At 36.3% G+C, this 26,571-nt stretch overlaps 1 protein-coding gene across 1 annotated transcript in view; it reads right to left on the reverse strand.

Moving 5' to 3' along the window:
• The window catches only part of LOC139960358 (autocrine proliferation repressor protein A-like), a 33,712-nt gene extending 10,389 nt beyond the window's left edge, over window positions 1-23,323 (reverse strand). The window contains exons 1-6 of the mRNA XM_071958671.1: window positions 22,216-23,323; window positions 12,814-12,928; window positions 8,271-8,336; window positions 4,638-4,686; window positions 4,140-4,256; window positions 3,630-3,710 (exon numbers count right to left, since the gene is read on the reverse strand). Coding sequence (XP_071814772.1) covers window positions 3,630-3,710; window positions 4,140-4,256; window positions 4,638-4,686; window positions 8,271-8,336; window positions 12,814-12,928; window positions 22,216-22,492 — 705 coding nt within the window. The 5' untranslated portion in view covers window positions 22,493-23,323. The remainder of the gene's footprint in view (window positions 1-3,629; window positions 3,711-4,139; window positions 4,257-4,637; window positions 4,687-8,270; window positions 8,337-12,813; window positions 12,929-22,215) is intronic.
• Window positions 23,324-26,571: the final 3,248 nt, after the last annotated feature.

Below are 26,571 nucleotides of genomic sequence, written 5' to 3' on the forward strand. Positions count from 1 at the left end.
ATGTGTTGTATCAAATGTCGTTTGCTATATTGCTATGTAACGTCAACTTCTCTTTAAAACAAATGTTATACCGGCGCGATAATTTCCGCGTCCCTTGTACTGCTAACAGCATTTCCTGTTCATAAAATGTCTGACTCGATTCAAATCCTGTATTCTAGTGTGGTTTTACAATGCCAACAGCACTTATTGAATCTTCCAATAGTATTTTACAATTTCCTTTCTATTATTTCCATGTATATTAATTCAGCACGATTTACCTCTTCAACTCGTCACTGCATAGTACCGTAATTCTCGCATGAGTATTGAACATAGTTACATTGAAATGTGCCATATAAGACATACCGTTGAGGTTCAGATGTAGTTATGAAGATGTATGTCAAAATGTGCTTCAAAATAAACATAGAAACCGATGTGATGACAATCAAGTATAATCTTACTTCATAAAAAGTTCATTTATTTATACATAATATACATTAATTCGCTTATTTATTTATTCACCATTCGTTCACGGTCTTTCGGTTATGTGCTCATTCATGAATGCATGCATTCATGGTTTATGATTTTATTCAGTCATGCATACATTCATTCATGCATTCATTTATTCATGCATTCATTTATTCATTAGTACATTCATTCATTTATTCATTCATTTATTCGTTCATTCGTTCTTTCGGTTATTCGCTCATTAATGAATGCATATATTTATGGTTATTGATTTATGTTTCCATTCAGTCATGCATACATTTATTCATTCATTAATGCATTCATTTATTCATTCATTCATTCGTTCGTTCATACGTTCTTTCGGTTATACGCTCATTAATGAATGCATGCATTTATGGTTTATTGATTCATGCGTTCCTTCAGTCATGCATTCATTCGTTTATGTCAAGACAATTTAGTGACATTTGAATGAAAATTTGAGAGATTATTATTCATATTGCATTCTTTCATTCGATAATTGTCCTTTTGTTCTTTTGATTATCTTTTGATTGGTTCATTTTGTGTTTGTTCACTGATACATTCAATCATCCACACATACACGCTTTCATTCATTCATTCATTCTTTCATTCATTCATTCATTCATTCATTCATTCATTCATTCATTTTTCCTTTCCATATTTCGGTGTCATATAGTACATGCATGCATTTGTTCCATTCGTTTAGTCGTTCATTTGTTGAATATTTCATTACCATAGTTTATTAGTTAACTCTTTCACTAACGCATTCATTCAATCATTCATTTATTTGAAGTTATCCCGCAGACTGCCCTCATTATTTCAAAATATGAAAGTTCAAATTCAATCCAAACTAAAAAGCTGTTGCTTTTTTTCTCCAAAACTACTAATTTGCATCAACCCTAGGTTTTACGTCTCCTAACCACCCTACTTTCAAATGCCAAATCTCATGTACTTTCCATCTATAAGGTATTGGCCTGTCACCAAGTCCTAGTTCAATACTGTAAACACAGTGATGCTCTGTAAACATCTGGTGACTTGTTTTTAGCTTCCCAATATAACCCTGCAGGGCTCATTACACGTAAACGAGTCAGATAACATATTCTAATCTCCTGTCTATCTGTCTAAAGGAATATAAGCCAATGAGAATTTCATTGTTTACTATATATACATTTCTTACTTGTCTCTGTTTTTTATTCGTCATCAAATGGAATATAAAAACATCATTCACCCAGTAATAACACAATCCCCATCACGCACAGCGACGTTATAGGTCGGTATAATTTACTCCACAGCTTGCTAGCGCCGCCGTAAGTAGAGTCAATAACAGCATGTCGTATGAAAGCTCCATATCATTCTATATAGTGTTATTAATTTTTCTAAATAAAGATGTAAAGTCTGCTAAGGTTGATGTATCAGTGTTTTGTATAGAATGTTAGGTATGCACATCACGGCTGGGTTTCGGTTATTGGTAATATATATATATATATATATATATATAAATGAAAATCGTAATGAGTTGGAAAATCAAGAACAGTGAAAAAACTTTCAGCCTCCACCGGGATTCGAACCACGGGCCTTCCGCTCTGTACGCGGACACCCTAACCACTAGGCTATGGACGCTGATTGTATGTCCAGAGGTTCGAAACCGGTAAGGAAGGTCGTAATTCCACTGTAGGCGTTTGTCACCTGTATCGAACAATACTAGTTCTGGTTTTTGGTGACATATTTTGCCTTACTCTAGAGATCAAACATGATGCTATCCAACTCGAAATCATTTGTGATTCCTAAAGCCGGATCTCGAAAGAGATACTTTGAACAGACTTTATGTTAATGCAATGGAGGTAAACGACAATATATATATATAAATATAAATATATATATATATATATATACACTGACGCTGAAAATGTTACTTTACAAAATAAATACTCCATACGGTATGTTCTCTTTGTATAGAACCCTCCCTTATGCAATGGGCTTGAATTCACATTTTCATCGTAGTTAACAACTCTGCCGTTTTCTTTTTATCTGCATGATAACTCCACTCAACGTGACGTCATTAAATAAACTACGGTAGTTAATAAAATCATAAACTGACATTTTGTTTGATATCGATTCGAAGTTTAATGACACTCACACGAGTGCCGGGATGCATTATTCCATAACCCAAAGGCAATTATATTAAGATTCGTGTGGCTACAACCGGCCCTGAAGATAAATGAGACAATTTAATGAGGCAATTCGGTGTCATCTGTCAAGTATCGGCACTTGAAAAGATCTCCAATAGGATTTATTGGATAGATTAAGTTTCAGTTACCGATGTGTATATTGTGATTCCTTTACTTTTACTACCGTACATTATATTAATATCGACGTGTAAGAAGGAAATATATTGTAAGACTCGGTGACAATTAGATTAGTTTTTATTTTAATATTTACTTTTGTTTTTTCATATTATGATTTATTGGATTAACTTGATAGACTAAACAGTTCAATAAATTTGTCGTTGCAGATGGTTTATGTATATTATAGGCTTAAATATAGTCACCTAAACATGCGGTATATTACATCGCTCTATATATATCAAAATTTAGCTTGATACCTCGATCTGCACTTATACGTGGGTTTTGTCATTATTGAATGGGATTACACACTAACAATAGGCCCAGTGGCACACTACTCTTTCATAAGTCAACGCAAAAAAACAAAACAAATTTTAATTACGTAATGTACAAAGTTTTGCCATTGATATAGGCTATATCCCTTCCCTTTACTATCAGTAATGGATAGAAAATGATCTTCAGGCATAACGTAAGGAGATTTCAGTTTTGTATATAGTGTTGTAGTGCTATGATGCATATTTAAGGCTGACGAGTTATTTACTCTGACTAATCCTCAAGGTTTAGTCAACTTTTAATGCTGCAGCTGCCGAACCATAGACGCCATTTTGTCTCTCTTTATGACATGCAATACACCAAACGCTACCAGGCATAAGCTGCCATACGTCCCTTCTCACTGCATGGTTACTAACATCTACCTATCTGACATCTATACAGAAGGTGGTATAGCGACACTACAAAGAAGTTCGACAAATTATCAAGAATATCAACAACAACAAAAGAGAAGAAAAATGAGATAAAGATCAGAAAATTGAGTTTGTTTCTTACTTCGGCTGCTCCGCTGACATAGAACCGAGTGACAGATTGGTCCGTGAAGTTGGTAACAGTGTCCATCGCACGGACCACAGACTGCAGGCAAAAAGACGAATATAAATATATAAAAAATTATCCGAATGAGTATCTGAGGCTTTCATTAAGTTTATTCTTTGCTCTCTTTTGTTTTACCAAAATTATTCTTTACATTTATTAAAAATTGCCTTGCTTTTTATTTATGATTTTTAAATTTTTGGGGGGTATTTTTATTGTGTACTAATACTGCATTGACCTTCTCAAACATTTTGTTAAATCCAGGAAGCTTACATGGCCATCATACAAACTAGTTGTTACCGTGTCTTTTTTGCCTAAACCAGAACCATATAAATTCAAATATGAATCGATATCAGCAGTATCATATCAAATGAGATTATACATTATAAGATAATTTCAAGGGAATGCTTAAATATATTGTAAGGATATATACCCAAATATAATAATAAATATTAATATTATTTTACTTACTTTAACCATTGGAAATAGCGCAATGGAATGGTACTCGTCAACGGTACCTTCAAGAATTGCGCGAAGAGTATACGCTATGATGCTAGCGCCTGATCGAGATTTCCTTTCGGGATCATTCTGTAAAGAAGACCAAAAAAAGGTTGTTGAAAAGAAGTATTTTTGTTTAACAGTCAACACTTCAAAATATCGGAAAGTATGTTAGAACGTTATAAAGTGTTACTGTTAAGCCCATTCCACTCGCTTCCAATACATTTACTTAACGAAATTAAAAATTAATAACTTAAATTTACTATCTACATGTGTATCAATCACATATGTCAGCCGACGATAATTAAATCAATGGTCATTAATCAGAAAGATCTTATACTTTCTGAAAATAGGCATCGGCTCAGCCTAATATTTTTGATATATAACTTCCCAAATTTACTAGCCGGTAAACAATAATGCATAAGTTAAACTGATAACGAAATGAAATGAAACATCGCACGCATCACTTACTGTGAATGTTATTGGTTCGTTGGGTACCTGTTTTAGAACTGCAGTGACTCTGTGGGAGAAAACATAAATATAGAGATATTGTGAGTAGTTATTTTAGATATTAAATATTGCCGAAGGTGTAGTGTTGATGGTGATGTTGTATTGTCTTGTCTTGTCTTGTCTGTTCTTGACTTTTCTTGACGTGGCTTGTTTTGTCTCATCTTGATTTGCGACGCCTTGTCTGTTATTGTCTCGTCTCGTTATGTCATGTTTTGTCTTGTCCTTCACATATTGAGTTGTTCTATCGTCTTGTTTGATACCTTTTCTTGACATTGTCTTTTCTCATATTGTCTCATCTTGTCTTGTATTTTTTTTCATTATATTGGCTTTCCATGCCTCGAGTTGTCCTGCCTTGATTAGTCATGTCCTGTTATTCTCGTATATGTTTGTCATGTCTCATCTCTTCTTGATGTGCTGTCTCATATTCTTGTGTATCTTGTATTTTCTTTCGCATCTAGTCTCGTCTTGTCTGTTCTAGTATTGTTTTGCCGTGTGCTGTCTCATCTCCTTGTGTATGTTGTATTGACTTTTCTCATCTAGTCTCGTCTTGTCTGTTCCAGTATTGTTTGCCGTGTGTTGTCTCATCTCCTTGTGTATCTTGTATTTTCTTTCGCATCTAGTCTCGTCTTGTCTGTTCTAGTATTGTTTTGCCGTGTGCTGTCTCATCCTCTTGTGTATCTTGTATTGTCTTTTTGTGTCTAATCTCGTCTTGTCTGTTCTAGTATTGTTTTGCCGTGTGCTGTCTCATCTGCTTGTGTATCTTGTATTGTCTTTTCGCATCTAGTCTCGTCTTGTCTGTTCTAGTATTGTTTTGCCGTGTGCTGTCTCATCTGCTTGTGTATCTTGTATTGTCTTTTCGCATCTAGTCTCGTCTTGTCTGTTCTAGTATTGTTTTGCCGGGTGCTGTCTCATCTACTTGTATTTTGTTTTGTTCCTGACGTGTTATGTTGTCGTATCTTGCTTTGTTTTGTATTGTTCTTGTTCTTGTTGTGTTTTGTCTCATCTCGACTTATCTTTTACATATGTTGTTAGGTTAAAGACTTATATTTATTACAGTTTATCGACCGGATACTTTTACTAAGACAAAAACACCAGATGAGAAAGTGTGTTTGTTCTTCCATCCTCTTTATACTACGTTCGTTTCTGTTCGTTAAACGGACGTAAGCTATCAAACGTGCTTGGACGGCAATATTCCCATTTCCCACATTTTCGCACATTCTGCTTATGGTATGTTTTTCTAAATACCTTAACCAGTTTCCTTAATCTACTAAAATCAGATCAACACACGTCACTGATCAAGAACGTGACATTCTCCCACCTGGAATTAGTGCTTCAAATCTCAATGGGAGTTTAAGGTAGGTTAAACATGTAAGCTCATGCGGAAACGATTAACATTTACCTGCTGACATATAAGTTGTTGTTTTGCTGTGTTTTTTCTATGATAATATGGCCTGGTATAGACACGAGAATCTCACCACACTTTTATTCAAAACGTAAAAGCAATTAAAAAAGCGATCAAATTCACTTCATTTATGAGTCGTATTTACGTCACATTGTTGTCTGATTTACAACGTCAGGCCCTCTTACTTCCACACATTGAATTACATTACAAGAACATTGGAGGCAGAATCTTAGCTGCTTAAAGGATATGCCGAAGTATGCCGAAGTATTTCGAAGTATGCCGAAATATGCCGAAGTATTTCATACGTTATATATACGTATTCACTTTGTTTCCAAACTGTCAAACTCGACTGTGCCAAATACCTAGTATGGGTTACTGACCACTATGGGTATATAATATGTGAAGTCTCTATGGATCCTTTTACAAGTATGTTCAAATATAATTTTACATCTCAAGCCATCCGAATGATCTATGACTCTTTCCTTAAAACATTTGCACAGGTTGCAGGTGTTCACAAGATTCTAGCAACGGCCATTTTTCTTCATTAAGTTCGTTATACTCGGGTGTACGTCTCTTGCGGCCTGTTTGATGTTCATCTGTTTGATGTTTACTAACATGTATACATATTAGAACGCGGGCCATAAATATACTCGGACGGCTAAACAAGTGGTCACCTGGGATAACATTATTCAAACTCTCTTCCTCAGCCTTCATTACCTGCTTTATGTGAGGCTACGTAGTAATATTTGACTTAATATGCTTGATGAAGCATAAAAGTATGAATGATTAAAACTTCTCTTTCTTTAAATTACCGTTCATCATTTTTTTCTTATGAATAATTGAGCAGTTTGGAACTTTTGGTACAACCAGCTAATGTTATGATGCCATTCACCTATATTACTTGAGACTGTTTATCTTGAAGGCTTGCAAAAGCTACACATTGTCACAATCGAATGATATATCTCTGAGTAGATGTTAAGAATCGTCTCAACCAATCGCATGAACGTCTTTGTGTGATCTGTAAATTCTATAAGACTAATTGCACTTAAGAGCAACTGTCCTTGTTATTACTTTAGAGTAATTATTTGTAATTTTAAAGGGATATAGAATCAAAATTATTAACAAACCGCAGGGACACAGCATACAAACCGACCTTCATTGCATACAATTAACTGACATATATAGCTACATACAGTATCCTTCCTCTCCTTTTTGCCAATGTTTGTTTTATTTGGAAACCTGTTTTAAGATAAATTTTGGTTTATTCGCAGCTGCACAAACTTCATCAATCAACTGGGATTTCAGTAAAATGACAGATTTAATGTTTGTTGAGTATTGTTGTTTACACTAAACTTACTGGTCATCCATATCAAAACACGAGGCTGCAGAGTTTCCAACAAGAAAATCCAAAAGTCGAAAGAAATTGCGATAGATGATATAACACCATGATTGTTTGAATATACAATAGATCTCTGAATCTGTGCCAAGACCAGATAAACTTAACCTCGTATTGAAACATATATGTGTGCTGTAATGTGTGTTAGGCGATACCAGGGGTTCCAAAACCCAGGTCGGTTCCCGCGGGTAACTATATCACCGAGTCTTTTTTAACATTTTCCTTAGGTATGTTATACACATGTGAAAAAATTATATTGTTATTCCATATTCCCCGGTGCCCTTGTGTTCCCATCTCAACCCGGTCTCCTCCTATACTCCCCCCCCCCCCTCTCATCAGGCGTGGGCTTTATCATCCTGCATCCAAACAACCGTGCACTACCCACTTTCAACCTCTGTTCCCTTACATGTAACGGTATGATCATGACGGTGTTACTTCAAGTGAAGTAACACCGTATGATAATGACGGTGTAAATTCACGTGAAGTAACACCGTATGATCACCGATGACGGTGTTACTTCACGTGAAGTAACACCAGTTCCTTCGTAATGGAATAGATACTGCGCAATACCCTGGTTAAAGTTTCATGAGCAATTTATATATTTTTTGTTTATTGTATCTCGAAAGAACAATACTTATACTTAGTGGATGTATATCAGTATACTTTTCGTGTAAATGCATGTAGGTGGATTTGAACCGGATCTGTTGTGTTCCGGTTCTGTTTTAATATATTTTTAACGATCGAGTGAAATTCAGAACTTCAGCAAAAACCCCTGTTTAGTGGTGTAGTAACTCACACTCCTAACGTAGAGGCCATGTGGGAGATTAAACGGCATTCTACATCCGTGAGAGGATCCGGTAACCTGTAAAAACGAAAACAAGATAAATTGTTCAGACGATGGTTCAACAATTGTTTTTTGTTTGAAAGAAATAATAAATAAATAATACAGTGTCATCAAGATTTCATAATGTAAATATGTTCATGAACATATTGGTACATGAGCCGGAAGGTCAATACTATTGACCCAAAAGTTTATTAGCATGCTCAAAATTGTTGGAAGCTTTCAAATGTATTTTCCTAAGGGCAACAGTGATTATTACCGTTATGTGTTATATCTAGACATAAAGAGGTGATTTCAATTAGATATTTTAATGTCTCAGTGAGGCAAAGTGCTTAGAGAGTGGCAGTTTAAGACATTGAAGACTCGCGCACAAAGAAACGTCTAATGCCGGTAATCTGACCTAGTCTCTAATGAGGTGTAACAAAAGTGTTAAACACCACCATCGATCCCAGAAAATGCACAAACAGCTTGCTACCGTCGGTAATTAGACACTAGTGTACAGTAGGCTATACATGAAGCTACGGTCAATACACACAGCACAGTGTACATAGCAGCGATTTGACATCTCAGATCTAGATAAAAGACAACAAGGTATCACGTTTAATTTCTGTCTGCATTTTGTAGCGACAAGAAAAACACTTCACTTGCAAGCTACGGAAAGTTAACTTTTTTTTCAGAGGGCGGCACGGGGTTTGGGGCGAGTCTTCAATGCCTTTAAGCGCGTGCTGAAATCTGAGATTGGGTGACCATTATTTGACTTTTGTAGCATATTTTGGGGTAATACTAATGACCCTTGATATTGCTCCTGAAATACGCTATAGAAAGTCGACCATATGTCAAGTTATAACTTGAAATAAAATAAAAAAACTGCTGACGTCGTATAGTGTATTGATCGCTTTCATCCAATTGATGTTTTTAATATCACTTCCGCCTTATAGCAAGTATCTTTCCAGATAACAACCCAATCTTTCCAGTACAAGCGCGCGGCTAGTAACCTTGAAATCAGTCGTTTATATTTTAGACCATAATCGAGCGGTTTGCACATGTGAGTGTGCTAGGGGCTAAATCCATTGTTGCGTGTAAAGTAGCCTACAATAAAATATACTCCACGCACTTATATAGATTAACTGAGAACATTCATCACATGTAACCTCTTGCTTTCCTCTTTTTTTCTGGGGCAAAATTGTCTTTACTTGAAATGGCTCTTCGATCAGTAATAATATCGTGAATTGTAATTAACTGCTTTATAGCAGCTTTATATAACGTTAATACCCTTTTGGATAAAACAAATCTAATGTGATTTACATTTTTTTTTCCAACAAAAAGAATGATAATTAAGAGTTGTCATTTCTCAGCTTGTCAAGAAAGACAACGCTCTTGTGGAAAGCGAAACGTTGAACGAGATGGAGCCTCTGTTTGCTAATCGAACAGAGAAAAACAAAGGATTTATTGCTGTGTATTATTATCTTCAAATGGGGGGGGGGGTGTTAAAATTAAAAGGAACATAATCTGTTCGGAAGGTAAAGTACAAAATAACACAGAGAAAAGTGTTGTCGGATGGTTTAATCATGAATGACTAAACACGTTTGTCTATGCATGTGTCCTTATATATTATATAAAGAAAAGGGTCACAACAAGCGCGGGGTTACACGTCAATGTGATTTACCATCAAGCGTAATGTATACCTAACGTTTGGCGTTCCATGGTTATTCATAACATATCTAAAGGAGGATGTCTCAGCAGGGTTGTATAGCTAGGGCAATTTTTATGGCGGGCTCTAAATTAGAATTTGGAGAGCGCAGCGTGCATCGGCGATGGTCCGGCGAGGGCAAGAGGGGCAGCCCCCACAGAAGCTCCTACGCTTTAGATATTTGCAGAGCACAAAAAACTGGTATATCACCACCCCCACCAACCCCCACCAAATGTGGTCAAGACTCCATGGGTATTTGGACACCCATTAAAACAAACCTGTCAAGGGAACTTTTAATGAATTTGCAAGGTAAACTGACATTATCTGCATTATCGGGCTGGTTCTGTTTAGCATAAGACGGGACTGGTCTAAAGGCTACACTGTATATTGTTATGGGTGTATAGCCTATGTTATATGATTGCCATGTCAAAATGTACGTAGTGTGGCTGTGATTGTGCCAATACTATCAGGCATATGTCTTCACCCCTACTGGTGGGATATACCAATATTTCATTCCACCCTTCTGTACAGGAAAACTGCTTTAGGGCAATACCATGACTGATTGAGAGGGTGAATTTTTGATTGGATTTTGTTTTTACGGAACCGAAATAGCTAACTTTAAACGCCTAACTAACAATATCGTTTGTGCTTATAGCAATGTGTGTGACTGTTATTTTCTCAACTTCAAATTAGGAATGTGATAATTTATTCTGGCGAAAATTGTCCCGGGTATAGCACAGGCTATTTTGGCTTCCAGTCCCGGGCGCAAATTTCGAGTGCCGGGACCGCCAACCGTGGCTACAACTCCGCTTCTCAGTAATGTAGACGCAATATTTCACAGTGCATGCAACAAAGTAAAAGTGACAGTTTTAGTAAAGTTTCTCAACATAAGGACTCTGGTGTGCAATATTAACATTTAAATATATATTGGAATGATACTCTTTTAAGGCTTAATCGACGATGACTTCGGTTTCACAGTTCAGGGCTAAATGTTAATGATAATCTATTGTTTTATGAACCCTAATAATTCTATCCAAAAATATGTTCCTAACTGACGTACATGAAACAGAGCACCCGTGCATGGATAACATTCACCGCCATTTGTTCGTGTCAAATTTGTCACGCATCATTGCAAAACAATTTATTTGTAAGGAGCGCCGTATATTTCAAATACACCTGACATAAGATGAACATGTCCAAACCTGATATGGGTGTATCATCTAAGTCGATAAGAAAATGTCACAGAAAATAGAACTAAGTCAAAATCGATATGAGTATGAGGTATATCAAAAATAGGATGTTTGTCTAATAAGCTTTGCGTCGCTTCTGCGGAAATGACCAGAATGTGTGCTATAGAAGAAGAATTGAGTTACATTATAGTTCATATGCCACTGATGCTTGAAGGGGGGGGGGGGGGTGGTACTTGGTTAACGTTCTTCCTTTTATTTGAGTGTTTTCAATGACGAGTCATTTACAAGGATAGTCCAAGGAAATGGTATTTCGGTAAAATGAAAGAAGAACATATTCTAAAAAGCCTGACAACATTTGCATTGATTTTATATGCATCGTCTCGGGGGGGGGGGGGTAGGTACCGCGGGTATTGTTAATTTCACATCACCTAAAGAAAAAGTTGGGAGCCCCCTATATCCAATCCAATGTCTACACAATAATGAGTGAATATAGAGCGGGAAAAAACTACATTTGACTATCAGTGCTTAACTATGACATCACACCTGTTTGCTTCAAGTTCAGTTAAGGTACGGTCTGTGTCAATTTCAATACCCTCGGAGACACAATGTATTACAATGTATGCAAGTTTCACCAGGATGCATTTGTTCTTCTTTCATATAGGCCCAATTAAATTAATTTTCCTCTGGACTAGATTTTGAAGGATTTCGTTATCTGTTTTACTGAATGTGAATATTTTGAAAATTTAGCCATAAAGAAATACCTTCACAAGATGAAGCTTAGGTGTCAGTTGCAAACTGTACCAAATTTGAAAGGTTATTTGCAAAAGTAACTTCATATCCAAATATTAAGGTTAGGGTTACGGGGCATACTAATAAGTTATCAATGTAGGCCTATATAGTAAAAGGTCTAAAAGTGGAGACTAATCGCCTTCACCCCCACCCGCCAGACTTTTTCATCTCGTTTACATTCATTTTTATTCAGTACTTTACGTGAAGTTTCATCATTTGTTAAATGCATTTTCATTTGCAATATGAGTGCCTAACAACTGTCGATCATAACATGGCACAGGGAAGATTATTGGAGCCTGGAACAGATGTAAACATCGCACTACATGTGAGTGAGGAACAGAAGGGGAAGTTTCTAAGAGAGAGAAGTGGCAGCTAGCTCGAAGTTTAATGATGGGATCGCGTGTATCCGAAACAGGTATATATGCAGTAATTAACCGAAAGCGTGTATACGAAATAGTTAGGCCTATGCATTAATTAACCGAACTATGCATTTATAACGTAACAGTGTTTAGGAGATCGTCAACGTTGACCAGTATTAGCCACGAATATGCTAGATTATTAAATATTTTAAGATTATTTATTTAAGAAGCATTTTGAATTGTACATTTTCAAAGTATTTTCCCTCGGCGAGACATTTCATTCTTTAGTTGTTAACGTTCCTCAGTTGTTTAAGAACATTTTTTTAGCAATTTAATTCAGCATTCCGTTTTTTAATGTAACGGAAGGTAAGACTAAACGGATAGTTGATGCAAACCTGTTATTAAAAGTGAACGATGGAGGGAGGCGGTATATATTTAATACATAAAAGCTATAGAAACGAATACATCACCCATTGTCATTGCTTCCAGATGAAACAAACAGCAGACCCAGATCCTTGTATACTATCGCATCCGGGACAGTGATGATGACGTAATGCCACCACACGTCGCGATCCGAGTACTCAGCTGTAAGACGAGTAATACAAAGGTCATTATAAGGTCATTGAAGTCGTGATGTAATCTTATATGACGTCACTTTACGGTATATCTTCCTTCTGTTTCTTTCTTTCTACATGTATGTATGTATGCATGTATATTAGATCCTCCTGTAAGCAGGAACTCGCGAAGAAGCCTAATTGGCTTATTGGCTTGTTGTTTCGTTTCATATTTGAATACTGAATACGCAACTCTCTCCACCTCTCTCTCACACACTCTATCTCTCTCATGACTCTAATCTGCTTGAAAGAGGGGGTACCACATTCGCATAGTTAGGGGAACGATTGACTAAGCGCAGTGGCGTAGGAAAGTACTTTTGAGTGGGGGGGGGGGCTGAAGATTGATGGCCGGCCTGGGGGAGGGGTCTAAGGGGAGGGGGTGTCCCCCTCCCCTTTGGAATTTTTTGCATTTCCAGGTGGCCTCAGATGCAATTTGGTGCAATATTGCACACTTCAACACCCACTCCATTTTGTAAACTTAATTTTGTATTTTCACCTGGCCTTAGATGCAAATTAGTGCTCCAAATGAGATTTTTTTTCTCATTAGGAAATGAAAAAGGGGTTTTCTGACTTGCGAAGTGGGGGGGGCGGAATGATACTTCCGCCCCTCCACATTTTTCACTGGGGGCTGGCGCCCCCCAGCCCCCCCGGTTCCTACGCCCTTGACTAAGCGAGTCAGAGACCTAAAAGAGATATGTCAAATCGACAAAAGAGTGTGTCGACACAACAGAAGGAAATAGAAGCTCCCCTCGTGGTTCCTCGCAACCCCCGCCATCCACCTTTACACAAAATCATCGAAAAACATTTTCTATCTTACAGTTTTGAACTTGTTAGTGTTCAAGGATAATTTCAAGTGCCACCCCCCCCCCTCCACCCCACTGCCATTTACTGACAACCCCCGAATTTAAAGTCGTTACTTGTGAAGAAGGCTAAGAATCAACAGAACAAAGAAAGTAGAGGGTGCTTCAGGTCACGTGACAAAAGGTGTGTCACATGCTTCCTGACACTAAAACCATATACACAACGCTCCAGTACTGGCCAAAAGTTTAATGTAAGAGGGAACGCTACAAGTACCACCGCAGGGGTTATTTATGTTATAAATTGTATAGACTACAAAAAACAGTATGTCGGAGAAACTGGATTAGAACTTATAGAATTAGACAGAGAGATCATCAATTTAAGAAGGGTCAGCCTCATATTGGTAAACCTCTTTAATAAGCGTAAACACTTTCAGCCTGTAATCATTGAAGGGATCAACAAAAGATTTCGGGAAGAAGTGGAGCTTAAGTGCACTTAAAGGTATTAAAATACGAGACGTAAGCCAAGTTAATGGGGACTACTGCGCATGAGTAAAGAGAAGTTCAAAATACAGCGTGGCTGCTGCATGTTTTAATTAATTTATAATACGTGATCAAGGAAGTTAATTGTATCCTTCCAAAACGTCGTGCAATATTTTAAGAAGCAATATTTTACCTTTTACCAATTTTACATGTCTGTTGTTGCCATGAAGATTTGGCACGATCTAACTGTACTATTTCTTTATAATAAAGTATTTTAGATCGTTTTGATATATATATATATATATATATATATATATATATATTATACATATATATATATATATAATATATATATATATACATATATATATCAAAACGATCTAAAATACTTTATTATAAAGAAATAGTAGTATAGTAGTATATATATATATATATATATATATATATATATATATATATATACATGCATGCATGCTGACAACTCCAGCTGCTGTAACCTTGGAATTAGTTAAGCTATTTCAACCATCAATTTAATTCCATGAAAAGTTACGAACACATCATGACACCGAAATAAATATATGAACAACACACTTCAAGCCCTTCTCTTGCTGTTCTGGAAAACTCATTTGCAAGAAAGTCTGGGCCTGCGATACTAAAACACTGTTTTCTAAACACTGCAACAGCTTTTTTCTTGAATTTTGCTATGATGCAGGTCATGTTCCTAGTATTATTCTTAACTTTTTCAGTCAAATGTCTGTTCATTTCAAACTAAAATATCGATATCAATAGTCAGCCTTTTTCAAGCTTATAACTAAAAACCCTAGTTTCAGTTTCTCTTAATAACGTGGTTATGTGTTTTTTGTTTATTTTTTTATTTTGAAATTGGGAGTACAATTTTTTCCATTAATCACGTTATCCTCCCATGAGGTCTTTATTTTTAGTAATTATTATTAACTTTAATTGCATCGATCTAGTTATGAAGGATGCTTTGTATAATAGAAGGTTATATTCATTACATCTCCTGGGAACGATTAAAGCAATAATAAGAACAATTAAACCCATTATGACGTCATTCAAGCTTAATAGAAAGTATTCTCTGACATAAATATGCCCTAATTAATTTGTCCTCGTACGATTAAGGCTAATTGTTCAGTCTGTCTAAAATACATTTTCAATCATTAACAGAACAATTCGATTTGTTTTTCGCGGCATGTTGTATTGGTTTCGGTGCAGTTGTTCGATAGGCCATTTGTGGAAACCCAAAATAGTATATAAAACCATTTTGAAGATTGTTTTAATTTTGATCAATTTTAATCTTATTTTCAAAAACATCAATACCGTATAGATTTTTGTCGAAGTTATCGTTAATCAGTGTTAACAGGCCTCGTTTAAATCATAATAAAACTCGTGTAAATCAGAATAAAATTACCATTATGGTCATTATAGTTGAGATAAGAAGCTATTATTGTCGATCAATTTGTTTCATTCATCTGTGCATGTCGTGGTGAAAACCAACATGTAATATTTTCAAAAGACTGACTATTAATATTGTAAATCAGTTTTGGGATTAATATACAATTTAGTGCTCTGTCGACTGCACATCCATTTATTCAACAATGAATTGATACCGTAGCGTTTCACTCTGTACAAATTGCGAGGATTGTTGAAAGCGATATATCGGTAGTTTATTTTGTATAGCTTGTTTTTCCTGTGTTTACCATAATACAAGAGCTCGTTTCTTTTCATACATTTTGTGTCTGTTAACAACCTGTGAACCGAAAGTGTTATTTATCAAAACAGGTACTTGTACTTGTCAAAGTAAACACGTGATTACGCCATCTCTTTATCTACTGACAGGTGTTATTAAAATGGCGAATATTTGACGGTCTTGGCAAGAGGGGTGATAAAACAACAGCAATACATGTAAATATATATGCAGACGACGGTGGGGGGGGGGGGAGGTGGGCTGGCTGCTGGGTATCACAACCATATCTCAGTGTCGTCTTCTCCGTGTACCTTGCATCACCTTCACATGCACATTTCATTTAGCATTTCGTTGTTCTACTATATACGGAGCTGCTATTCTGAGCAGCAGCTCCCTGGATGAAAGTTCAAGAACCCATCTCTCTTACAATCTATAGAATAGACTCTCTCTGTCTTAACTGTCATTGGCAATCAACATTTATGAGATACTTAAGAACTCATTTGTTGCCCTTGCGTGTTTTGCCAGGAACCGTATGGACGATCACGGCCTCGGCAATCTACATGAAACAAAAGCATATTAAACATCTTTGATTGTTTGCCTAAGGTCTAAATGACATGTTTCTATATAATACGGTAGAACCTCGTGGTTTTACACGTCTCGTGTTTTTATTAAAGGGAAACTCGTCGAACGGCGGCCAAGTTCAAGAAGAGTACTATGAGCTTAGCTTTATAATAAACAAAGAATATGCGAAATATATACATAGACAAATGTACTTATAAAAATACCCATTACCACCTTGTATGAAATACATTGTCCCTATAGCAGCAGCGAACATGACTGGATGCGAATGAAACAAATTATGATTCTATGATTTCTCTGTTTTCATGATTCCGACATGTGGATGATGTAAATACAGAGATGTTTTAATGAAGACATATAGCTCCCCTGCTATCCTATCACCTTATTTCTTTCCTATAGCCTATGGCCATTTGAGAGCGTTGTCTTCTCATGGAGAAACCAAACCCTTTCCTCAGTATTAGCTCTCCTTTAAATGGAATCTTCAATATTCTGAACCGTCATAAGTAGACGGGCGTCGAGTGCTAGGTCGGACCCGGAGGGCGTGGGATAATTATGTCACCGGGCCTCCATTTTGCACCATGGATATATCCCATATTTTCCCCGCCGCCTCTATTTTAACCGGGCTTACAAATTGATCTAGGGTTCGGGGCTGTAGCCGCATGACCCCACCCTCCCCTATCTCGTCAGTCCTGGACACATATGATAACAGAAGTCAGGGACGTCTTGGTTATAATTACTCGCAGAATCACTGGTTCCTTGCTTTGACTCTGGCTCCACCCACCAGTCCCAACCATCCGTCTCCATCCATCCACCCCTCCCCTACCCCACCCACGCCGATCGTCGCTAGCCCACTCATGCCACTTAGGAAATTAATATGTGCAACTTTAAATCCATCACTCAAATGAATGATAGACTGTTTGCCAGCAAAATAGGTATCTGTTCAGTTTTTCAAATTTTAGTTTTTTTAGTATTATTATCATTATTCTTGGTTTACCTTCACGTATCCTGTATATTCTATCTTATCAGGGTAAAATCTTGCATAAACTTCCTATATAACATCACCTTTTACACTTCCTTTAATTATTGTTATTTCTGTAAGCCAAAACATACCTTTCACAGATATAAAACAGAGGACAATATTATTACTTTACAATAACCTCAGCAAGTTAAATGTTACCCTTTAAGAAATGAAAATAAACTGCGAAGATCGTTCTACACAATGAATCTGTCGTTTCATAGGATAATAACTGTTCGTTTTCTTCCTATATACGGGATATTTCGATAACAAGTTGTAAGTGTATACTCATATAACAGAACTGCAGGCAACTGATGTAATTGTAAAGATGCACTCGTGCCCTCCACAAGTAAGCTACGAACATCCGAAAACACATCGACAAGTCTTGAAGGATTTTCAAGGCTTCATTTCCATCTTTGCCTTTTTTTCTTTTTTCTTCTTCCATTTCTCTTTTTTTTTTGTTATTGGACACAATTAGCAGCATAGATTATTAAAAACTATCCCTCAAATTCTCCGCAATAAGTACAAAAATAACAACAACAACAGAAAAAAATCCTTGAGAATTATTCGTTGTGCGGAATAAAGTCTAATACAGACTAAGGTCGATTAAACAATTGATAAGATGGGTGACTGATATTTCATATTTTCATTTTTTCTTATTTCATCTCATATATTTTTTTGTTAGTCATGAAAACGACGTTTGCTGTGGTTGAGAGATTTTGAAAGGAAATTATATTAGCTAAATTGATCCCATCGATGTAAAGGTTATGTCGCAACTAAAGGTAAGACGGTCACTAAATATAACTTCCATCTGCAATTAAAGTGGATTGTTCAATTAAACAACAGAAAACTGAAAATATTTTGCATTTAATACTTTTAGAAAAAAGTGAACGCTTACCAGTTCTTACTTATACAGTGACAAGTTTATATAGGCTTATCATTTTCACGTGGACTAGAATACTCCTTGCAAGAATCTGATGGTTAATATGTTCATAAATTCATGCATTGTTATTTCCTTGAGATAACTGTATAGTTTACCATCCTCCCTTTGTCCCTCCACTGTTTATCTCCTACCTTTCCTCTTCCGCTGTTGCTTTCTTCTCTCCATCCCTTGTCTACTAATCCCCTTACATCTCTTTGTTTTCACCATGCTCATTAACCTGTCTGTATTCTCTGCGTGTTTTTGTCCTTTCTGTTACTGTTACTTGTCATTTACCTCTGAAGAAGATCCTACTAGGATCGAAACGCCAGGCCGACTTACTTTTACACATTTATTTTAGTTTACCATCATTCAGAAGTTATATGTAGGCCTACCTTTAAAATATGGATCTATTTAAAACGGTGTTGATAGCTCCATTACTTGCACTGAAGTTAAATTAAGAGCGTTGGCTGAACTTTGCCACCATCTAAGATTGTAAATATCATAAAGCTTATATTATACTAAGCTATTCTATATGTAGCTATGTGTTATCATGACTCCATGTTTATCATACCAATTAGGTGTAGGGCGCCACCAAATGTAGTCACCATTACAGTTGCACGGTATACAATTAAGCTATAATAACATGGGAAGCAAATGTCAGTTGCATATGTCGATTGCAAAGTTTATTATGATCATATATTAATAAGGTAACACGGTGTTAATCGCTCCATATATATAACATCGCACCTAATGTGAGGGCGTCATATCGTTCGATGAAGTTTACTATCGTAATATCTTGGCAGAAATTGGCAATTCTTAAAAAAAAAATAGAAGATGGGGATAGGATCCTTCTCCTCCCTTCATCCACAATCTGAATTATCTTAAAGTTACAAGTAGCATTTTAACTAGCGACTGGAATCCTATCTTGCCCCCCTCTCTCCGACGCGACCCCCCCACTCCCATCGGCACTTCCTCCTTCAGCCTTGTACTACGCCTTACCACATGTTCGTTTCTTTCTTTTGGCTGTTAACAATTAACGCATTTCTATCTTACAGAGAATTCCACCCTCTTGCCCACATCCTCCCCTCTCCATACTCTAGACCAGGGGTTCCTAACTGGGGTGCATGAACCCCCATGGGGTGCGTGAGTCCATCCCAGGGGGGGTTCGTGAGACGTTTCTGAAAGTCAAAATAGAGTACTTTTTGTTACTTTTGTACTTTTTTTAGTAATGTACAACAGTCGTACCTATCGACAAACTCTTTTCGCGTTCCATACGCATATGTTGCCATAGTAGTACCGTATAGTGCATTTTTCATTACATTATTACACTATGATCTTTTACAAAGCACTTTTGCGTATTATAGTATAATAATGACTCAGATCGTGTCTCGAACAGTTGGGGGTTCGTGGACAACTCTGATATCCACAGGGGGTTCGTGGGGGGATAAAGTAAGGGAAACCCTGCTCCAGACGGTCAATTTGCTAATACTAAATGTTTTGACATGAATGGAACTTGACAAATCCTTTCTCCTCTTAGTCTGCTCAAAGATGAAAGTTGACAAGTCTCACCAAAATACAATCAAACGAGGGATCAAGTTAATTTTAAGTACTGCCATTTGTTTCAAAAAATACTGAAATACACGGATTTATCCCTGCACCATTAATTACTTTTCGTTAGTATTCCTGTATATACTATAGTTAAGAATTCATTCAAGGTGACCAATCCATAACCTTGATAACCGTTGTTTGCTCGGATTCTGCTAACTTCCATTTCAGATTCTAACTTGACAATGAAGGAAGATGATACATCGAATGATCTGAATTACTATATACGCTTGAAAGGCAAATTTCGGATGCTTGGGTGATTTGACATGGAAAGCATTTTAGCTACTTAGCCTATCTGACAGCATCGATACAGTCCGTGGCAAGTAAGAGGTGATGATTTAACGCAAGACGTAAAGTACTCTTCTTTTTTTTTGCCGTTTTCAAGGATAATCCCAGTGGCAAACATTTTAACACTTTCCTTAGTTTCGGCAAATAAATTAATTTTGAAATGCCTTAGACCATGAATACAAAACTTCTTTAAGTACAGGTTTTATTTTTTTTTTAAATATACCAAGTTTTGAGAAATTACCCTTTAATTATCGTCGTTTAAAGTGGCTGCACTACTTAGTCTGATTCACAAAGCATAAGTCAGTTCCTCAGATGCAAAACAAAATTCAAACTGGAAGACATTTAAAATTCTATCACCTCAAGATGACATGTTATACAATGTCAAGAACTATTCTGTTGAATGGCATGTTCATATGAAAATAAAAGAACATGTTTTGGTTAATTTATTATTTGTAAAAATTTATATAAAATTAAGGCTTGCATTGAGTAGCTGACGTCATCATCCTTTACCCTTAAAGGAGCAAGTTAAGGAGCGGCGTGACGACTTATATATTAAAGTATATATATTATATATATATATATATATATATATATATATATATGTGGGGGTGGGGTTAACATAACTTTGTAATGATTGACCTCCGCTTCATACTCCTTTAAGGTAGCACACATGTGTTTAACTCATCGTTCACAGGTATAGATTCTGTCCTTAGGGCAAAGCTAGCATGAATAAAAAATGAACTAAGGGTATTTATTCAGATCATATATGTCTTTGAGTTAACAATGGTGCCTTATTTGGATGAGGATTATCGTGAAAATGTTGCAGCCGTTCTCATGATGCACAAATTCATATGGAACCATTCGTCTGGTGTCTCAGTTCGTAAGCAACAGTAACATACCATATAAATACGCACACTGTTGTAATATTTTCAGTTATACACACCCAGTTTATAAGGTCATTATTCTGTCTATATATTACAGTGACGTTAAAAGAAATCATTTTATTTCTTGATTTAAACTATAGAGCCAGTTCCTTACTGGCCTATATAAACGCTGTCATACAATTCACGTTGATCGCCGGTGTATATTTGCTATTACTATGTCTTTATTATTGACGTGGGGTTAAGGCCTATATACTGCCATTAACTGAACACCTCTGCATGTTATACCATTCAGCTCCATTATCAAGTGTTGTAAGTTATGTTTCCGTTATCAGAACTGTACGTTACCGTCCTTGAAATAACATTCAACCTAGACGGAAATGTTATAGTTACGTCACATACCTGACGTATCAATAACCTCGCGGAGTAAAGTTTGATGGATTTGCAGGTAACATCTGACAATAATAAATAGCTAGGTCTTAATAATAACCCAAGGTAGAAGTTACATGGCTATATGATCCTTTACATACAATATACTCAAAGATTTGCTACTGTCCTCTCTCATGTCTTTTCCGTATACCTTACAGAAGTTTATTGCATTGAGAAATTATACATATCTTAATGAATATTGATTCCCGAAATGCATTAATAGGCGTCTAAATATTGCAGAAAACTTAGTCACATGTGCGTACCGAGGATTTACCGAGGATTTTGTGTTAGTGTTGTTGTTGTTGGGGATCGCATCAGTATACGCATGGAGGCTGTTCTATACGAAAAGGAAGGTTAAACTGTAAGGTTGCCTATCTGACTAAAGCCTATACTTGACTAAACCATATACATACTTGGGCTGGGGGTATGAACATCCACAGCGCCCACCCCACCCCGTCCCCAGCCCCACACACTTTACTTTCCTCGTTTGGCTCAACTGGATATAAGCTATTCAGGAAATCAAATTACTATACATTGGTTAGAGGAATACTCACATGTGAACCATTGTTGTGACGTCATATTAAGCACGTATGACGTAAACCCCTCTCTTTCGTCCCTCTGTGTACTTTCATGCAGCGTCGTATATGCGTATGTATCATCCCGTGTATTAATGTAATCCATCAAAATATTTGGATCCTGTCCTACATTGTCCGATTCTGTTTTGTTGTTATCGTTGCTCCATGGTTTTAGGACTATAACCACGAGACAAATAGATATCAAAATTACTACAGCTACAACTACGCTAACAATCTTCTTACGTGATATGGCCATCTTCACTACAGTAGCTTATACTAACGCTCTATGCGTGTGCCTTACAACCGAAGCCATTTACAAGTGGTTCATGAGATAAAAATGAATATTGATGAGGTCATCGGCAACCTCTGGTGATGAATAGGTTCCAAGGATGAGAAATGCAGATAACTTGCCCATGTTCCCCAATCGGGAACTAAATATATCAATGTTTCGCAAATATCCTAACTATACACCAATGTCTCCCGATATATCCACCGTTCAAATGTGCTTGAGTTAAAGCTCACATATGTCTTACATTCCTATTACTCGAAACTGAAATCCCGTAGTAAGATTTTAAGCAAATGCACGCATCCATAAAAATTGATCAATAAATCAAAAGCTTCTAAAAGCATCAATCGTTGCTAAATCCGAACAAAAATATTTTTTACATTTTCACCTAAATTGTAAGCACTATGACTAAGCCTCGGGGGTTCAGTAGCATCCCGGCCGCGAGAAACTTAATGCAAACAAAAATCACATTTGGAATTAAAAAGCTAAACGAGAAAATCTCAAAATCTCAAAAAACGCTAAATCAGGAGCACTTTTAAAAAGCTTGGTTTAGCTGATCAAACGTAAAACAAACAAAAAAAGAAAAGAAAAAAAATCACGACAGAAAAAAGACCGTTCCTTCGATCCTTGAACAAGCTTATAAATAGACGAACATAGCCAATCTCTCTATACTTCTGCTATTTGTAATACCACGAGATGAATTCTTAACGTCAAGGGTTCTTTTCACGTACAAGCTTCTACTGGCTAACATGTACACAGCTTCCTCTCTGACGTACCTGTGCGCCGTTTGAAATGTTGTTCTAACTGTGGATAATTTGAATCATCAGAATGCTGCAGCGTCGCTTAATTATTGTGAGCTACGGTTATGTTTAGAAGCCACAACAATCAATTCGCTTGGTCGATAATTATAAAAAAAAAAACATATTTATCTTCTAATTAGAGTAGAGAGCACGGATTTTTTTTTTTTAGATTTTTTTTTGAACGTGTATATTATTGCACATGTACAATATTACACGTATTGATTATAACACATTGTTCATTGTTATATTTTTTTAGTTTTATCATGATGACTTTTATTGTTATAGGTGAATATTACAATCATATGGATATTTTCTCAACAAATAAACTTCCCATGAAAAACAATGGGGACAGTCTGGGGGAAAATGTGATGTGAAATTATACCGTGAAATGAAACACCGCAACTACAATAGGAGCGGTATGTCAATGTTATAATTCCCTATAGCTTTCCATTGTGTAAAACGTGAATCATTGCTGTCCTCTACAGAAACATTAAACACCCACAAGAATAAAGTATTGTAAATACCCGCAGGGTTTCAGGGTACAAAGACGGGTCGTTTATGGTTCCCGTTTTCCGCCTTCTGCTCTCTCTTTCTTTCATTCCATACAGTGTACAATTTCATGAACTAAAACCGTCTTGAATTCGATTTCAAGTGTCTAGTTAGCCCCACATATGTCAATTTTACATTCATATTGTGAGATATTATATGTACGTTGTTCCATTAGTCTGCTGCGCCTAGCTAGCTATTAAAGTTTTTAAAAATAATTGTTTCCCAATTTTAATGGTACTGTTCGATTTTGGTTGTTGTCAGTTTCATTTTGAAATCATTTGAAGAATACAGGCATATTTTTGGGCTTCATCCATGGTGCGGTGTTGTAAACTCAATTATAAGATAATATTCTTAAAGGAGACAAACCATCATCAGTTGGTCTCTATGTAATGAAGAGAACTCCGAGGCTTCCTCGAACAGATAAGAAAAATAATCTTATTCCATTTGGGATATATTAGAGGTATCATGTTACTTCACAACAACCGATGAAAACTAGAACTATATTCTATATATAGAAATATGACATCATCGAGCCACATGGGCCTCTTTGCGTGTGTGTGTGTGTGTTTTTTTTTTTACCGTTGTTACCTTTTTACACAGAAGTGAATCATGGTCAGTTTAGACTGGGTTGTCCAACCTTTTGCAGAGGAGGGCCACATGGAATGATTATGATGAAGGATGGGGGCGCATCAACCCTACGCTCGATTTTTCGATTTTTTTGCCCGAAGCTCGAGGCAACAAAATGTGAGCACTGCGCGCAGAGCGCACTGATTTATTTTCCTTCCTGATAAAACAGATGAATAAAGTCCAGCCGCCCCCCCCCCCCCCCTCCGCTGAGAGTGTCACACAAACTGACCTGTTTGCAGTTTTTTGGACCCAGAAGGTTTGATTGATTGATTATATAGCTCCAAATTGTTATCAACAAATCTGCTCACTAAAATTTCGCACCGTAGAGCATCTCTGGCGGGCCGGACGCAACCCTGCGGCGGGCCGGACTGTGGCCCGCGGGCCGTAGGTTGGACAACCCTGGAGGACATGTTTCATCTTTGTGTCAACAAAATAATTAACTGCTACATCTTTAACCAATATGTGATTGACTTACATATTAGTTAATATATTTTTTCATACAGTAAAAATAATAATTTAGTCTGTTACAACCCATGCCCAGAGTTAGTGAAAGCATGAAATAGCTTAGCATACATGAAACGCATCATTAATTTTGTTCAAGTTAACGAAGAAGAGTTTACGTAGCATTTTCACGTTATTTTGAACTCCAGTGACAAAATATCAGTTTGCAGGCAGTCTGTCAAGTTTTACCTTCTGCTGGTTTTTGAAAAGCAAACCATCACTAAGCCTGTCTATATATGTATTCCACTATATGTATATTTGTCATTGGAAATGCCAGTTTAGTCAAACCTGTGATATCCGTCAAAACAAAGACAAAGAACACTTGATAATGTTCCCGATATTTCAGTCTATCACAAAAAGTATAAAGATATCTCATATTGTTTTTCCCTTAAAAAAAAAACGAATAAAACTAAAAGTATAGTTAACAAAATCTTCTCAAATATAGTGTACATAATATTTTATTTCATTTTTATTCTGTAAGTAAATAAAAATCAGAAAACGTCCTGCAGGGGGTCGTTGCCAACTTAGAAGCTTACACAGTTCAGCTGGTACAAAACAGGACTTGTATTCCTGGGGTTAAATTCTCTTCTAACGAATAATATATTTGAAATCTTAAAATTAATGTCTCTTCCTGGTTGCTTAATTGATCTTGTTTTGCTATTTTTTGTTTATTTCATGTTGTTTATTTAGTATTTTCTTTTCCTACCCCATTGTTTTGGTTTCATTTCTGTGTGCCTTTGATTTCGTATATTGTGCTTAGTCACTTTGTGATTGAAATGAAATAATCAACGGGATTCTTAAATTAATAATCGATCGCAGAACTGGCGCATACATTATACTCTCCATATATACACTATCTATGCATATTGGTATTGAAAAGATCGTGCTATAGGCCTATCTTTCATATTTAATTGTAATCAAACTTTTAATCTTGACTAAGAATTAACATTGCTTGCATTTTCCCAATGAAACCATAGCAACATTCATGTAAAGCAATACCTCTAGTGTACAATACTATATATATATATATATACACGGTAGTGTTTTTGTTTAGTGTTTTTCAACCGAGGATCCGTCCCTCGGATAATTCCATTTGTGTTTCTTCGTTTCCTCTATTTTGTGTGATTTTCGAGGAGTTTCCCTTTTCTTTTCTTTTTTCAGCGATAACCATTCGATTTTATAAGAATGTCATGCTTTATATACAAAATGGCCGTAGATGGCTATACACTTGGGAGTTTTTCAAAGGTCACCTCGCTTGATGTACAGAAAGCTTTTGAGAAACTTATCGTGAAACAGTTAAAGCAGCATCTTGCGCACCTGTCCTTAAAGTAGCGTTCCGGGTTAATTTTGAAACATTTCTTTCTTTGATAAATATCTGAATATCGGTCATATGTCTTATATTAGCATGAATAGCCAGTAGGAAGAGTTTTAAGCTTAAAAATGTCGAAATTTCCGTTTTTGCCTCTTCTTCTTCTTTCTTTCTTTGTTGTTTTCTTCCATGTGAATAATCCCAGGTAAAAAAAAAGTGTCGGTCCGACAATTTTGAAATGAATTTGAAATATTAAGATCACA

This window comes from Apostichopus japonicus, chromosome 19 (assembly GCF_037975245.1).
Source record: "Apostichopus japonicus isolate 1M-3 chromosome 19, ASM3797524v1, whole genome shotgun sequence".
NCBI classification, from domain to species: domain Eukaryota; kingdom Metazoa; phylum Echinodermata; class Holothuroidea; order Aspidochirotida; family Stichopodidae; genus Apostichopus; species Apostichopus japonicus.